Source organism: Solanum stenotomum, chromosome 7 (genome assembly GCF_019186545.1).
Source record: "Solanum stenotomum isolate F172 chromosome 7, ASM1918654v1, whole genome shotgun sequence".
Lineage (NCBI taxonomy): Eukaryota > Viridiplantae > Streptophyta > Magnoliopsida > Solanales > Solanaceae > Solanum > Solanum stenotomum.
Window position 1 is genome coordinate 2,385,577 of NC_064288.1, and position 18,154 is coordinate 2,403,730.

Below are 18,154 nucleotides of genomic sequence, written 5' to 3' on the forward strand. Positions count from 1 at the left end.
TCTACCAAATCAAACCAAAATAAAAAAAAGGAAAAGAAAAATTAATAAGTCACCATAAATTAACACAATCTACCAAATCAAACCAAAATAAAAAAAGGAAAAGAAAAATTAATAAGTCACCATATGAACACTAAAATAGTCAAAAAAATAAATAAATTCTAATGACTCCAAAGTTGTCCTCTAGTATATTTCCATGTATATATATATCCCTCATCTTTTTTTTCTCTCAACACCATCAAATTTTCTTCTCAATTTTAGTCATGACAACATTTGATAATCATGAACCTCCTATAGTTATCATTGTTGGTGGTGGGCCTGGTGGTCTTGCTACATCTGCATGTCTAAATAAATTATGTATATCAAATCTCATCCTTGAAAAAGAAGATTGCTACTCTCCTATGTGGAAAAAATATTCTTATGATAGAGTTCATCTTCATTTAGCTAAACAATTTTGTCAACTTCCTTATATTCCTTTTCCTTCTACTTCACCTACTTATATACCAAAAAAACTATTCATTCAATACTTGGATGACTATGTTACTCATTTTAATATCACCCCTTTTTACAAAAGAAAAGTTGAATTTGCTAAATTTGATGAATTTACTAAAAAATGGAATGTTAAGGTTAGAAATGGTAATTCTGATGAAATGGAAGAGTATTTTTGTAATTTTCTTGTTGTAGCTACTGGTGAAGCTAGTTACCCTTTTACCCCTGATGTCCCTGGATTGGCAAGTTTCACTGGAGATGCTTTTCATTCTACTCAATACAAAAATGGTGAGAAGTATAAGGGTAAAAATGTCCTAGTTGTTGGTTGTGGAAATTCAGGCATGGAAATTGCACTTGATCTTGCTAATAATGGTGCTAATACTTCCATCATTGTTCGAAGCCCGGTAATGAATTAATTTTATTTTAAATATTTTTCGTTATATTATTCTTCTGTCCTAAAATTTAGAATCCCAAATTTCTAATCCTGCTTACAGATGCACTTGATATCAAGAGAAATGGGATATTTGGGGTTGATGCTGTTGAAGTACAAAGTTGCATATACAGTGGTGGATACTATAGTGGTGATGTTAAGTAAGTTAATGTATGGAGATATAAGCAAGTATTATGGTGTGAAAAGGCCAGAAGAAGGACCATTTGCTTGTAAAATAAAGTATGGGAAGTACCCTGTTTTTGATGTGGGGACTTATCGAAAGATCAAGTCTGGTGAAATTCAGGTAACATAAATTGTTTGACTCTCGAAATTCGATCTGTATCTGTATCTGATTCATGTGATTAAAAAAAATGATGGTGACAGGTGTTACCTGCAATGAAAAGCATAAGAGGAAATGATGTTGTGTTGGAAAATGGTAAAATTCATCAATTTGATGGTATTGTTTTTGCTACTGGGTTTAAGAGAACTACTCACAATTGGCTTCAGGTAGGTAACTTATTTTGCTTTATATTATAATAATAAATTGTCTTCTTTGCTGTGTCATTTTCCTCTTTTTTCTACATTTGCTTTTTTGAAGAAAATGACAATAAGTTGAGATGATTTTATAAACATTTTTTTTTTCACTTTATATGTGTTTGTTGTGTAGGGAGATGATTATCTGTTGAATGAAGATGGATTACCAAAGTCAGAATTTCCACAGCATTGGAAGGGGAAGAATGGACTCTATTGTGTGGGGTTATCAAGAAGAGGACTTTATGGGATTGCATTTGATGCCCAAAACATAGCCACACATATCAACTCTCTGCTCTCTAAATAATTATTTATTGCTTTTGTTGAGTGAAAGTTTTTAGAGTCTTAGACATGAAGGGATGTGAATGTTGGTTAGTTAAATTACATTATGACATTTAATTCTTTTTTATGCAATGTAATGTGAGTGAGAGAATTTAAGATTAGTAGTAATATTAGTGTTGAATTTTGAGTATCGACTCATGTTTAAACTTCAATTGAAAATTAGTCAATTTAGTATTAATTGTTAAATCTTTAAAATTTGTAAAAAAATTATTACTAACTATTATAATATGTAATTCAAATTAATAATTTATCCATTAAATTTTCCTGAATATTTTTGTGATGTATATTAATATTAATTCTAGTTTACTTTAATTAAAATTAAATTTGCAATAAAGCAATTTAGGAGTTCGGACGGTTACAACATGAATCCCAAAAAGTTGTTTTTGTGTAATTTATAGATACAAGATTGAAATTTATCACATATATTGAGATGTCATCCCACCCAGAATATCAAGAATATCATGGACAACTTAATTGGATGCGAGACCTAAAACCAAATTTAAAAAAAAGAGATCTTATGTTTATGTAATCACTTATATATTCTAATAGTTAATTATAAATTTGATAGTTAATTCTCTCTTTCAATTGTTAGTATAATATTTATTTTGTAATTTCAATTGATAGTATAATATCTTTTTTGTAATAATTCATAGGACTGAAATAGTTATATATAAATTATTATATGTTACATAATACCATAAATGTTTATATTATATGTAAGTTCTTATTAATCATAGTCTTAAAAACTTTTTAAATTGAGTCAATTATTACACAAACTATCAAAATTATTCTAGAAGTAGTAGAAATATTTATAAAAAATAGCATTAAGACATCACCTAGTATGTCACTTATTGGAATATTATTTTTACTTGTATAATATTTCGTATTACCTTTAATTATAAAAATAGGTCTAACTCATCAATATTGTAGTGGCTGTTACGCTTCATAAGACATTGAGAAAAGACATAAATTCCCCCCTGAACTTGTCTCGAAAAGTCAGTTATATATTTTAACTATTCTGACTATCTATTACACACCTATACTTGTTTAAAGTGATATTAATACCCCTTTGAAGATGAAATGGCAGAGAAAGTGTCTCAAATTGTCACCCACAAAATAGAATGTAAAAAATTAATAATTACATACATTTTAAATAATTTAGATTTATTTGGAAATAAAAATATTGATTGATACATGTTTCAAATTCTTATTTTGTCTCAGCAATTTTTTGACATTCATCCTTATTCATTCATCTGATACCTACTACTCCTGCATGTACGGTTAGAAATGCACATGCCATATACATTATTTTATTAAGGCTTAAGTCATACGTAGCCCCTTAAAGTTGTCCGCATAATTCACTTAGACACTTTAGCTAATATTAGTACCTATTGAACACCTCTACTTATTCGGATTTGAACCTTTTAAACACTTTTTGACAATCTGCTAAAAGATATAAATGTGTGTAATACACGTACGCTGACATGGCAAATTGACAAATCAGTGACGTACATGTGGCGTTTTGAGGAAAAAAAAGAAGAAATAAAGGAAAAGGAAGTTGCAGTGGAATCAACTACAAAACTAATGATGAACAACTAATTCATCTCATGTCTATGGAGTGGAGACATCAACTTATCTCTGAGCAATCAAATGATTTAACTTATTGATGATCAATAGGGAAAGATTCACAATTCAAATGATTTAACTTATCGATGGAAATTCTTGATTTCAAAATGCCATTCCGTCCGGCCACCATTGTCGTCGTCACCTTCCAACCCTTTTAATTCAACAATTTTATTTTTCAGATCTAATTTTTCTAAAAGTTGAAAATAGCAAATTACATATATATAAAAATTAATCAATACATGAACCACCTATAATTTTTTAGATACCAATGAAATCATTGACTACATAATCATCTAAGCAAAGCATGGAGAAAGGTAGAAGGAGAGGTGATTTCTTTTCTTTTTTTTTAGATCTGATTATTTGAGTACATATTTAAACTTTTAAAGAAGAAAACAAAGAAAGGAACTTTTCCGATGAATAAGATTGGCGATGGGGGTGGCAACATCGGCGGCAGCTATGGAAAAGGTGGTGGCGTTGAAGAAGTTATGACTAATGAAGAAGGAAGAAGAAAGAGAATTAAAAAAAAAAACTAAAAGTACCCTTCTGACGCGCTAAACGTAGGTGATTTGCACCTTTCTTGCCACGTCAGCAAAAAGTGTTCAATAGGTACTTGTTTTGAATAATAAAAGTGTTCAATAGGTACTAGTCTTAGTTAAAGTATCTAAGTGAATTATACGAACAACTTTAAGGGGCTACGTATGACTTAAGCCTTTTATTAATTATATTAGCATATAAATGGCCAAACAAGAACAAAGTTGAGTGGTTGTTTGGATATAGACGGTGGCAAATGTTATCGGTGGCCCCGAGGGTTCCAAATAAATAAATAAATAGATTGTGCTACTACTAGCTTGCAAGCATAATAGTAACATATTTTATTAAGACTCGCTTTGTATATTTCTTCATGCTAAAAAATAACTTTCTCAAAATAAATATTCCTATATGTTTTTCAGTTACCTGTTGGAGTTTTTTCACAAATGCAACCACATGTTTTGGTATTAATAATTTTTAGCCACGTTTACGCAGTTCAATTTCTTGTTTGGGTCAGATTGTAAATATACCCAACAATATTCTCAATAAAAAAAATCATAATATTTTATAATTGAATTTATAAATCAAATTTGAATTGTATAACTAAATTATACTATCCAAATTGCTTCGAATTTGTCCAACAATTCGAGTTGGACCGATTTGTGCACAAGCTTAGTTATTAATAGTTAGAATGGTGAGGAAAAATGAAGGAATATGTCTTATTATAGTTAAGAATTAGTGCTAAAATATAATTTTATAAATTTGAGAGTTAAAAGTAAATTGAGGGTGAGAGCGTGGATGGGGAGGTGGTTGTTTTAAGACTTGTCATATTTATGTTTGATGTGAAAATTAAAGGAAAAATTACTCCTTATATGTATTTAAGATCTTATATTACATCATATAAATCTATTAAGGGCAAATTATATAAATCACATACTTTTAAGGCAAAATTATAATTTATCCCTTAAAAATTTCTAATTATAGAAATTCCTCAAAAATTTAAAAACTCGGATACAATAATAAGGGCTGATACATTAATAAAGCAAGTCAGATACATTATTAAGTGCAGGTTACATATTTTTTTGTTGCGCTTTTAATGAAAATTTAAAATGGAAAATCAAATCCCTTAAATCACGCCAATAAGTTTCGCGACATTATAGAAACGTGATTCCCAAAATCAAATCAGAATTGGAGGATTCAAATCGTGTTCATCTTCTTCTCTGTTTCAACGAAGAAGACTTTGACTAAGAATCAAATTTGTTGTTGTGAGTTTAATCGGATAGATAATGAACATATCAATTTTGTTGAGGCATTCTGGAGTTTGGGAGAGTGAGATTAAATATGAAAGATACAAGAGTGAGGGGATATTGGTTGGTGAACATGTTTCCTTCATGAATCTAGTTTCAACAATTGCGGCTGAGTTCAATATTGATGAGTCGAGAAAAAAATTTGAAATACGATACATTGTATAAGGAAACTCCTCTCCAATGAGTATAAGGACTAATATGGGAGTAAAATTGTACGTAGAGGTGAAGAAACGCGAGATTGGATTTGGATTGTATCCCCTTTGTATTGAAACAATTGATAGGGATGTTGGCGATATTGAAAGTTTTGATGTGTCAACTGGTTCAATCGTCTGTGTTGAAGGTGCTGAACATGATACACTCGCTCTCAACTTGGTAGAATAAAAAAAATGGTGAGTCGTGTTATATACCAGAGTTGGAGGTGATGAATTACATATTAGATACAAAAAATACATGCGTGAAAGTGGATTAATTGTACAAGGATAAAGCCACTCTGATATCTGTAATGACAAAATACAAAATAAAACATAACTTTAATTTCAAAGTAAAGAGATCTGATAACAAGAGGTATGGAGCTTTGTCTACTTTATTTGTTGTAAGTTACAATGTTATTGTTATAAAGTATCAGGTATATTATGTAAGCGTATCAAAATCAAGATACATTATTGCATTACAGCTGATATGATTGTTCTTTTATGTGTTAATGTATATATGATTGTTCTGATTAATGCATCATTGTATTTTTTTTGAAACAGTAAGGATACAATACTGGTTAAAATTATGATACATTAAACGTTTGACTTTATATATTTGTATAATAATAATGATGCATTATTATAATAAAGCTGATACAATTATGATTTGATGAATATTTACTGGTTAATATTTTGTTTTAAGCTTTTTGTCAATGTAAGATTACTATAAAGTATCAGATTCATTTCACCTTATGTTAATGTAGAATAATGATGATACATTATTGCTGTCAACTTGATGTGTGTAGAACTGCAATGTATCGTTATGTAAAGAATCTATTGTTTTAATGTATCGGTTATATATTTTACTAATGTATCTGAAAAAATGCAACTACAAATTATTGTGTTCATCATATGACTGTTGTTGGAGATTGAGTGCATCTGTTAGGAAGAAATCGGATTTATTCAAAGTGAGGTACTTCAATAGTGAGCATACATGTCCGATAAGGGATAGGTTATTAACAAAGGTTCAAGCTACAGTTGGGTTTATAAGTGTTGTGGCAATGCCTAAATTGCACAATCATAAAAGAATTCATACACCAAATGATGTTATTGAGGATGTTAGAGCGCTGTATGGGATTGATATTTCATACCACAAAGCATGGCGTGCTAAGGAGCATACATTAGAGATGATAAATAGTAAATTTGCGAATGGATATAGACAGTTGCCTAAATATCTATATATGTTGAAAAGTGTGTATCCAAATTCTTATATACGGATGCATAAGTCGGAGGAAAATTAGTTCATGTATTTGTTCATATCATTAAGGCCACTAATGAGGGGTTTTGACTATTGTAGACCACTAATTTTTGTTGACGGTGTACATCTTGGTGGAGCTTACAAAGGAACTTTTGTATCAGCAAGTACGCTTGATGTGCATGTATGATTTCTGTATCAAAATTTATAAATTTTGTCCCATAACAATGGTTACTTGATATTGATGCTTTATATATGGATAGTTGTGTATCTAGAAATTCGTATCTTATATATAACTGATACAACATTTACTATGAAACTTGAAATACCAGATACACATACAGATCCATAAACAAAACACGGATGATACATTAATGACTGAGATCTACTGAAAGATGCATGTTATAACACTTGAAAGAAAATACATTATAACTTGACTTACTTAGGGTTAGTGTATCAATTGATTACAGAGAATAACGATATATTAAATACGAAATCTGACAAAAACCATTACAACATTCGAAATAAGAAGAACTAAAACCTAACCTCAGGTAATGAAGGTCGAGAAATTGCAGGAGCAAATTTTCGACCCCTTTTTTGGGGGGTTGTAGGAACCTGGGTTTTTGAATATGAAGCACGATCCTTTTTCTTCTTTCCATCTTTTACATTCTCCATTAACAATGGATCGTGTAGACTTTTCAATCTGTTCTCCGCCCAACCAATATCTTCATAGTCATATATACGATTAGTGTTAGTATCATTCATCTGCTTCAACAGTTAGAAGAACAAACAAAAGAGGATTTCAAGAGAAGTAACAAAATTACCAAGAGTATGCACAAAGAGAGACTTGATTTTGAAAAATATTGAAGAAATCAACTGTCAAAGAAAATGGGGAGAAGTTTAAGGAGAGAAAGTGGGGAGAAGTTTAAGGAAATGATGAACTCTATTTTTTAGCGTAAAAAATATTGTATCCGGAAGATTTTTGCCTTAAAGAGAAGAATGAGGGATTTTTGAAATTTATAAAACTAATGGGGGATATTGGTAATAAGTAAACTTAAATGTGAGATTTCTATAATTTTTCCATCTATTAATTAGGAATTACTAATACAATAACTTAATTACTAGTGATAACAAATTCAAATTAATTAATTTAATTTAAATTTTATTAATTTTTTTATATTCGTATTTAATATTGGAAAGAGAAAATAAGAAGCATTTTTTATAGCAGTTACCAAGGTAATTATCTAACTACAATTTAGGAATTATAATGTTACATGTAGGGGTGTGCATTCGGTTTTTTGGTTTGGTTTTACACTATTCGGTTTGGATTTTCGNGAAAGAGAAAATAAGAAGCATTTTTTATAGCAGTTACCAAGGTAATTATCTGACTACAATTTAGGAATTATAATGTTACATGCCTCCTTAAAAGGTAATAATTCGTAATAGTACTTGAAATTCCAAACATCTCTCCTTAATCTTTTCTTTTTTAAAAAAATCACAACTATGATGAAATTCATGTGAATCTTCTCTCCATTGTAGCAGTACTAATTGTGTGTTAATTAGTTTCAACTAATGATTCTTTAACTATATATTTCCATTTTTTCCTTCTTGAGAGAGTTTTGCATCAGCGAAGATGAAGGCCGCAAGCGTTCTGAAAAGATGAAGCTTTCTGAGTGGACTAATATCGTCAAGATTGGTAGGCTAAAGAAACTTGCCCCATATGACACTGATTGGTACTACATTAGAGCCGCTTCTATGGAAAGAAAGATCTATTTGAGTGGGAGTGTTAATGTTGATGGATTCAGAAGAATCTGTGGTCATAACCAGAGGAATGAAAGTCGTTCAATATTATGTTTCATCCACATTCAACCATATTTCATCCATAGTTCTCTTCTCTTTTAATTCATTTTCTATGTTTTTGTACTATTTTATTTTATTTTGATAAATTTGCCTTAAAAATCAAATAAATTTGTTACACTAGATGTGACAACTTGCCCAAGACTCTCAAGAAGGATCTAAGTTGTAGAAGCAAAATTTGTCGTGAAGAAATTCAAATTTGAAAAAATCAAGCAAAGTTGAACATTGGTAATAATATTGGTTATCGAATTATGTATGAAAAATGATGCCCAACAAATTTGTACATTAGTAAAATTTTATTAATATATGAAAACTTTATTAAATTTGATTTTCACGTTTTAGCTAAATCTACCATTTTAAACCAATTTATATACCTGTTAAATACACTAATTGATATTTATGTTGAGTTATTAACATATTCATTTGGTCTTAAAACAGGTATCAAAGATTTTTTTCTAATTATGCATTATATGAAATTGATATATAATATAGTATGTTCACTTTTGGAGCGTAAACAATATATCATCGAAAACTATATGTATATAGAATGGATATATAAATAGTATCTATGGAATAAATATACAAATGGATTTACTTAATCTTTTTATATCAGTTATACATAAACATGTTTTATATGTAATGTGTATAATGACTATAAAAATTAGTATAAAAATTGATGCTTAATAAATTTTATATTTTATTAATTATTTATGAAATTATTATACACATTAATATTTATGGATTATGATATCCAATTTAGAAGATATACTTTAGATTATATAATAAATGAAATCGGTTTATAAAGTGATTTCATATATCATACGGAATATGTATAATGCATGTAAAAGTTGGTATGCAAACTAGTAATCACCCATTTTTATATTTTATTAACTATTTTAGTGTATGAAAATTGTATACAAATTGGTATCTATAAATTGTGATATTTATTTAATTTATATCAATTTGTATACTAATTCATACACTATGATACCAATTTGAATTTAGAATTCATGGTATCGATTTCCGTATTGAATCAAGATTGAATGAACGATACGATCTTTCGTACTGAAAAAATAATAATAAATTTTGTTATATTTAAAGATTTAAATAAAAAAATCAGGGATGAAAGTGTAACGACCTGCTTTCGTCGTTATAGAAAAGCCAACAGGGAAATATTTTGAACCGAAATTTTTTTTCGTAGTAACTTGAGAATTCCTAGCCTAGTCCAAATTTGGAGGAAATCGAAGTCAGTGAGGTCTAGAGAAATCTGGTAATGAATGAGGGATCTAATTACATAATTGATCACATGAGTAGATAGCTAAGACGTTAAGGAACCCGTACGACTTTATAGAATCAAATTCAGGCGAGTAGAACTCCCGAAACTGATCTTAGCTTGGGCATGTGATTTTTGAACGTCCTGGTTTGAAGGTGTGTTGTGAAATGGGGGATTGGAACTCAAATTCTGAGGTTTTGTCTTTGTGTAAGCCACCAGGGTGGGATTATTCCCGCCAGGGCTAGGCAGCTGTGGCGGGATGGGGCCCCCCGTAGTGGCTAAGTCGCGATTTAAGTCATAATTAAAACTCCAAAATCGTTATTTTCTGTAAGTTTTGTTCTTGAGAGCTAGGAGACGACCCTTTGACAGTTTTCCACGACTTTCGGTGCTAAAGATAAGGTTTTCACTCTCCAAATCCATTTTGCAATTCATAAAACGTAGAGTCTTGATTATATATTGTTGGGGGAGGGTTTTGAACTAAATTGGATGGTGGGAAAAAGCCCTAGCTGTACCTTAGGTTCATAATTTGGGTCTTGGGTTTGTCATAAACTAAGTGAATTAGACCTTAATTATTAATCCTCGTATTGAATTGATTGTTTGTAGACCTAGAACAAGCGAAACGAATCTGGAAAGGGAAGAATCAAGTTTCTTAGGAGGATTCAAGCTTGTTTTCGAGGCAGTTGATGGTTTGATTTTTTGTTTGTGTGATGTATGCTAGCAATTGCTTCATTGTAATGTATGTATACGAATGTTGCACTATTGATCACACCTATCGCAAATGAGTATGAATGAATGATTATATGCCATGAATCAACACTTGATTGTATGCTTTTGAGAATGTACATTGTAATTGTGGCTTGTTGAATGGATCGGGTGTTACATTCCAACACACTAACTGGGATCGAATGTCATGTACTGACATACATATTGGAATGGGTGTCACGTTCTGACACACTAACTTGAATCGGGTACCATGTTTCGGTGCACTAACAGTTTGGGTATGGGTTCCATGAGAGGACCATTGAATTGTTGTGATTACTTGTTAAAGAGAACTGTGGAATTGTAAGTTAATCGATATATGTGTTATATCCTGTATATGTATGTTTACTGAGTTGTAACTGTTGTATATGTTTCACTTACTGGAATAGCCATGTGATCCTATCAGTACAATATGGTTGTGTACTGATACTGCACTTGCTCTTTCTTTGTTGAGTACAGGGCATCTTTAAGCGACTACTGACAGACCTCGTTTAGGAGACTGGTGATCTGTCGAATTCAAGAGTGAGTTAGTTCTTTTAGGTAGCCGTGGATTCTTTTTTTGTGGAGTCCCTCTTATTCGGACTTAGATTAGTACTCTAGATGATCAATTGTTTTAGTTTTCGGGGTTGTACCTTTTTTTCTTTAGACTTATGGTTCTTTGTTAGAGTTTTGGTGCATTCACTTTCAGGTTCTAGGGAATATTTCCGCAATGTTTTGATAGTCGTTTTTTAAACTTTTGAAGTTTATGGGAACTCTACTTTATTTCTTACATTTAAACCTACTTCTGTATATTTAAATGTGTAGTTCTTGAGTTAGCTAATTAGTATTAATAGTTCTCCCACCGGAGGGTTAGTGTGGGTGACAATCACGATGGTCTGGGTCGTGACAAAGTTAGTATTAGAGCCCTAGATTCGTTGATCTCGGTGTACCAAAACGAGTTTAGTAGAGTCTTACAGAACGTTACGGAGAGGTATGTACTTTTCTTCAAGAGGCTATAAGATTGTAAGAAATCTCTCTGTTTTCTCCTGTCTCCTTTCATGCTATAACTTGATTCCAATTAGTATCTGGCGACCCAAATTGATATCTAATATCCTTCACTCTTCTGTCCGTAGATAGTTAACACTAGGTTCAACGGTGTTAGGCCCACATCTCCTGTCAACAATCCAGCTGAGGAATCCGCAGCGAGAGGTCGCAGTCTAGGCAGGGGTAGAGGACGAGCAAGGGGGTAGAGGCCGAGGAAGGGTAGCACCCGCTAGGGGTGGAGCTCCGGTTGAGAATGCTCCCAAAAATGAGAATCCTCCTTCGCATCACGAAGAGATAGATGAGAATGTTTAGATTGAGAATGATGAGGATGTTGGACAAGAGGAAGAGGTGCATGCTGAGATTATAGGTATTCCTCCTTTAGACCAGTGCTAGCTCAACAGATTATGTCGTTCCTGAAAGGATTAGTTGGTCCTGGAGTTCTTCCCGCAGTTCAAGCAACTCAAACTCTCGCCAATCCCCCTATTACTATTATTGTTCCCAAGATGGATGGAACTGTAGGTACTAATGCCTTTTTCTGTCCTTTGTTGGGTTCAGTACTGACTGGAAACGAACACGAAATGTTGACCAAACTTCTGAAATTGAAGTCTCTGGTATTCCATGGTTCTGATAGTGAGGATGCCTATGAGTTCATCTTAGATTGTTATGAGAGGCTGCATAAGTTGGGTATTGTCGATCAACATGGAGTAGAGTTTGTGACTTTTCAGCTTCAAGGTGAGGTTAAGCATGGTGGAGAGCTTATGTAGAGTGCAAATATTCAGCTTTACCCCCACTCACTTGACCCAGTTTCATGCTCTATTTTTGGACAAGTATGTGCCCCAGACTTTGAGAGATCGTAAAAAGGATAAGTTCATGGCTTTGGAGCAAGATGGTATGTATGTGGCTGCTTATGAGGCTAAGTTCCATGCTTTGTCTAGATATGCTACGCAATTGGTGACTACTGAGGAAGAGAGGATCCGTCTAGAGCACAAGTAACTTCCAGGGTTCTTACTCCAGAGGTTCAGGGAGGTCGACACTTGTAGCCCAACCAATTCAGTCCGCTATGCCCTTTTCTACAGGTAATTACTTGAGAACTGCACCTCAGAATGTGATTCAGGATAGCCAGGGAGCTGTACCTTTGGTGGGCAGCAGGCCATCTTTTAATCGCACTTGTTATATTTGTTGAGAACCTGGGCATATGAGGAGAGATTGTCCTCAACCGCGCATGCTGGATTTCGTGTCACAGTAGACTAGAGCAGTGGTACCCGCGGGAAATAGTAATAATGGTCGAGGACATCCATAAGGTGGGTGAGGAGGAAATTAACGAGGCAATGGAGGTCGGGGAAATGGTAACACATACAGAGGTACGACACAACCAGGCAGGGAAATCGCCCATCAAGATGACAGTGATCAGTGTTATGCCTTTCCAGGCAAGAGCGATGTAGAGTCTTCTGACGCAGTGATCACATGTACTATTCTTGTCTGTGACCGGATGACTAATATGTTATTTGATCCGGGTTCTACTTATTCTTATGTGTCCGTTCAGTTTGCCTTAGGATTTGATATGATTTGTAATGTACTTGATGCTGTTAAAGAATGACAAAAGTCCCACATCGGTGGTTAATAAGATGAGTGAACTCCTTATAAGGCTTAGGCAATCCTCCTCCCTTTGATGTTAAAGAATGACAAAAGTCCCATATCGGTGGTTAATGAGATGGGTGAACTCCTTATAAGGCTTGGGCAATCCTCTTCCCTATGAGCTAGCTTTTGGGGTGTTAGATTAGGTCTTAGGCCTAACTCACACCCCAAAAGCTAGCTCAAAGGGAGGAGGATTGCCTAAGCCTTATAAGGATTCACCCACCTCATTAACCACCGATGTGGGACTTTTGTCATTCTTTAACAGATGCCCCCATCCATGTTTCTACCCAAGTTGGAGAGTATGTCATAGTCAATTATGTCTATCGTGCTTGTCTTATCTTGTTTATGCGTTTTCAGACTTAGGCTGATTTGGTGATTTTGGATATCACTAACTTTGACATAATCTTAGGCATGACTTGGTTGTCCCCCTATTATGATGTGCTTAATTGTAATACTAAGTCCGTGACTCTAGAAATTTTGAGTAGGGAAAAGTTAGATTGGGAATGAGTGTACTAGCCTAGAGGTTGAGCCGATCTCTATTGAATCTATTCATGTGGTGTCAGAATTTAGATAAGTGTTCCTTACTGATTTGTCTAGTATGCCTCCGGATAGAGATATAGAATTCTGCATAGATTTGAAACCTGGTACACACCCCATTTTTATCCTTCCATATCGCAAGGCCCCGGTAGAGTTGAGAGAGCTCAAGGCTCAAATCCAAGAACTTCTTGATAAAGGTTTTATCCGTCCTAGTCCTTCCCCGTAGGGTGCCATGTCTTGTTTGTTAAGAAAAAGGACGGTAGTATGAGGATATGCATAGACTATCGATAATTGAATAGGGTCACCATTCGGAATAAGTATCCATTACCTCAGATAGATGATCTGTTTGGCCAGTTGCAGGGTGCATCTGTTTTCTCTAAGATTGATTTAAGGCCTGGTTACCATTAGTTAAAAATTAGGCCTGAGGATATACTAAAAATGGCATTTAGGGCCTGCTATGGGCACTTTGAGTTTCTAGTTATGTCATTTAGGTTGACAAATACGCCTACAATTTTCATGAGTTTGATGAATGGTGTGTTCAATTCATTTCTTGATTCATTTGTTATAGTATTTATTGATGACATATTGGTTTATTCAAAAAGTAAAGAAGAGCATGCCAACCATCTTCGTATTGTTCTGGGTGTTTTTGGGAAACAAAAGTTGTATGCAAAATTTTCTAAGTGTGAATTTTGGTTGACTTCGGTTGCCTTTTGGGGCATGTAGTTTCGAGGAAAGAGGTAATGGTAAATCCCTAAAAGATTGAAGCGGTTAAGAATTGGGTTCGGCTTATCTATGTGACTAAAGTTAGGAGTTTTGTGGGGTTCGCTAGATACTATCGTCGATTTGTGAAGAACTTCGCTTTTATTGCCACATATCTGACAAGATTGACCAAAAGGGAGGTACCCTTTGAATGGACTGAAAAGTGTGAAGAGAGCTTTCAAAAGCTCAAAACTCTCTTGACCACAACATTTATTCTACCACTACCGGTGAAAGGTAAGGACTTTATTGTTAATTGTGATGCTTCACATTCGTGTTTAGATGATGTGTTAATGCAAGATAAGAATGTTTATAGTCGATCACTGATCCAATTTGAGTACCTCTTCAGGATATACCTCAACAGAAAACTGAAGAGTAACGACAACAAGTGATTGAGTTCAGTAGTTTCTCATAGAAAATTATTGACTCTAGAGATATAGTAATATGGAGAAGACAAGATTGTTTCAAGCACCGACAGAACCGGAAGCGCCCCCTCTTTCAAAGAGAGGAGGACGTATTATTCACATTTCATTTGATGGTCAGAGGCGAATTGAAAGTTAAGCAATGGGAATTCTAAATATTCCCAGGGGAAAAATAGAGATGTCTCCTACGTTACCCATAATATGTGGAAGTATCGACGTAATTTGATAGTATCATTCGGTCTGAATGCTATATGAAGAACATAAACCAGATGACGGAACGGGAAGACCCAGGATGTAGAAGATCATAACATGTGTGATTCGGCAGATTTGGATTCATATATATATCCACCCATGTGGTACTCTGGTTTTTGAAATTGTCCATATAATCAAATGATTCTAGTCGAAGGATCTTTCCCTCTTTCAGAATTGCATAGAATTGTCTTTTATTAGTCATTGATGAATTATTAATTAGAATCGACATTAGAAATCTAGTAGTAGTATGCATCGCGACAAGTAAAGGTGCATGAAAAGAATTACCTCACACATGATTTGGAGTTGGCAGCGGTAGTATTTGCTCTTTAGATTTGGTGGCATTATCTTTATGGTGTCAAATGTGAGGTATTTACTGATCGTCGTAATCTACAACATGTATTTACTCAAAATGATCTGAATCTGACACAGAGAAGGTGGATGAATTTACTTAAAAATTATGATGTCACCATTCAATACCATCTGATTAAGGCTAATGTGGTGGTAGATGCCTTGAGTCGAAAGGCGGTAAGTATGGGTAGTCTAGCTTGTTTGAGTGTAACCAAGAAACCTTTCGATAAAGAGATTCAGACCTTAGAGTCTAAGCTCATGCAGTTGGGCATCTTAGAGAAAGGTAGGGTGTTAGCTAGCATTAAGTGAGAGCCACATTCATTGATGAGATCAAGACCAAACAGTTTGAGGCTGGAGATATGAGTCCTTTGGGGGTTGATTTAGTGAAGGATGCTCAAGACAAATTGAGAAGTATTCAAGCTAACCTTTTAGAATCCCGGAGTAGATAGAAAAAGTATGCAGACCATAAGGTAAGCGACATGGCATTTCAGACTGGTGAGAAGTTCTTCTTAAAATGTCACCCATGAAAGGGGTGATAAGATTTGGCAAGAAGGGAAAACTTAGTCCTCGATACATTGGTCCATTTGAGATTCTTAACTGTGTAGGGCCAGTAGCGTATAGATTAGCTATACCTCCTAACCTATCGGGGGTGCATCCGGTATTTTATATGTCCATGTTGAAGCGATATCATAGTGACAGGGATTACATCATAAAATGAGACTAAGTGTTGCTAGACAAAGACCTTCAGTATAAGGAGGAACCAATTGCAATTCTTGATTGTGATGTCTAGAAGCTGAGGACCAAAGATTTTAAGTCTGTAAAAGTTCAATGGAAGCATCGTCCAATTGAGGAAGCTACTTGAGAAACCAAGAAGGACATGTGAGACAAGTATCCCCAATTGTTTGTCGATTCAGGTACTACTCCACTCTTGATTTAGCCTATTTTCCTAATTTGTCACTCGGGGATGAGTGATAGGAAAATTGGTATCTATTGTAACGACCTGCTTCCATCGTTATAGAAAAGCCAACCGGGGAAAATTTTGGGCCGAAAAACTTTTTGGTAGTAACTTGAGAATTCCTAGCCTAGTCCAGATTTGGACAAAATTGGAGTCAGTGAGGTCTAGGAAAATCTGGTAATGAATGAGAGATCTAATTACGTAATTGATCACATGAGTACATAGCTAAGGCGTTAAGGAACCCGTAGAACTTTACGGAATCAAATTTGGGCGAGTAGAACTCTCAAAACTGAACTTAGTGTGGGCTTGTGATTTCTGAACATCCTAGTTTGAGGATGTGTTGTGAAATGGGGGATTGGAACTCAAATTCCGAGGTTCTGTCTCCGTGTAAGCCGTCAGGGCGGGGCCGCTGTGGCGGAATGGGTCATGCCGTAGTGGCTCAGTCGCGATTTAAGTCAGAATTAAAACCCCAAAATCGTTATTTTCTGTAAGTTTTGTTCTTGAGAGTTAGGAGACGACCCCTGGTGTTTTCTTGACAGTTTTCCACGATTTTCAGTGCTAAAGGTAAGGTTTTCACTCTCAAAATCCATTTTCGATCCATAGAGTGTAGAATATTAATTATATATTGTTGGGGGAGTGTTTTGAACTGAATTGGATGGTGGGAAAAAGCCCTAGCTGCACCTTAGGTTTATAATTTGGGTCTTGGGTTTGCCATAAACTGGGTGAATAAGATCTTAATTATTGATCCTCGTATTGAATTAATTATTTGTAGACCTAGAACAAGCAAAACGAATCCGAAAAGAGAAGAATTAAGTTTTTTAGGAGGATTCAAGCATGTTTTCGAGGTAGGTGATGGTTTGATTTCTTGTTTGTGTGATGTATACTAGCAATTGCTTCATTATAATGTATGTATGTATACAAATGTTGCACTATTGATCACACCTAATGCAAATGAGTATGAATGAATGATTATATGCCATGAATCAACACTTGATTGTATGCTTTTGAGAATGTACATTGTGATTGTGGCTTGTTGAATGGATCGGGTGTTACGTTCCAACACACTAACTGGGATCGAATGTCACGTACTGACATACATATTGGAATGGGTATCACGTTCTGACATACTAACTTGAATCGGGTACCATGTTTCGGTGCACTAACAGTTTGGGTATGGGTTCCATGAGAGGACCATTGAATTGTCGTGATTACTTGTTAAAGAGAATTGTGGAATTATAAGTTGTTCATGATTAATAATCGAAAACTAGAAAGTCCTGTTAGTACTAGTAATATATAATCTTTATATGGTCATTAATTCAATTTTTCCAGCAGATTTTTTTTTTTTGACTATTTGAGGCATCATTTATCGTGACTTATTAATTTTTCTTCTCCTTTTTTTAATATTTTGGTAGATTGTGTTACATAAATTATTAAGTCAACACTTATAAATTGTTGACAAAATTTAATTTTAGCAATGTAAATTTATAAGTGTTGACTTAATAATTTGTGTAACACAATCTACCAAATCAAACCAAAGTATTAAAAAAAGGAGAAGAAAAATTAATAAGTCACCATAAATGAAGCCTCAAATAGTCAAAAAAATAAATAAATTCTGATGACTCCAAAGTTATCCTCTACTAT

General features: G+C 33.9%; 2 protein-coding genes and 1 long non-coding RNA gene across 4 annotated transcripts in view; 1 reads left to right on the forward strand and 2 right to left on the reverse strand.

Annotated features, from left to right (window-relative positions):
• The window catches only part of LOC125871094 (uncharacterized), a 33,755-nt gene extending 33,131 nt beyond the window's left edge, over positions 1-624 (reverse strand). Inside the window, exon 1 of one of the 2 annotated variants that reach the window (XR_007446969.1) lies at positions 490-624. This is a non-coding gene — a long non-coding RNA (uncharacterized LOC125871094). The remainder of the gene's footprint in view (positions 1-489) is intronic. The other variant, XR_007446970.1, reaches the window with a different exon arrangement.
• The window catches only part of LOC125871041 (piezo-type mechanosensitive ion channel homolog), a 320,324-nt gene that overhangs the window by 124,169 nt on the left and 178,001 nt on the right, over positions 1-18,154 (reverse strand). The window lies entirely within an intron of this gene.
• On the forward strand, positions 11-1,833 carry LOC125871064 (probable indole-3-pyruvate monooxygenase YUCCA10). The gene is made up of 4 exons (XM_049551652.1): positions 11-890; positions 981-1,220; positions 1,301-1,423; positions 1,584-1,833. The coding sequence occupies exons 1-4, from the start codon at positions 162-164 to the stop codon at positions 1,752-1,754; spliced, it is 1,263 nt and encodes a 420-aa protein (XP_049407609.1). The 5' UTR covers positions 11-161; the 3' UTR covers positions 1,755-1,833.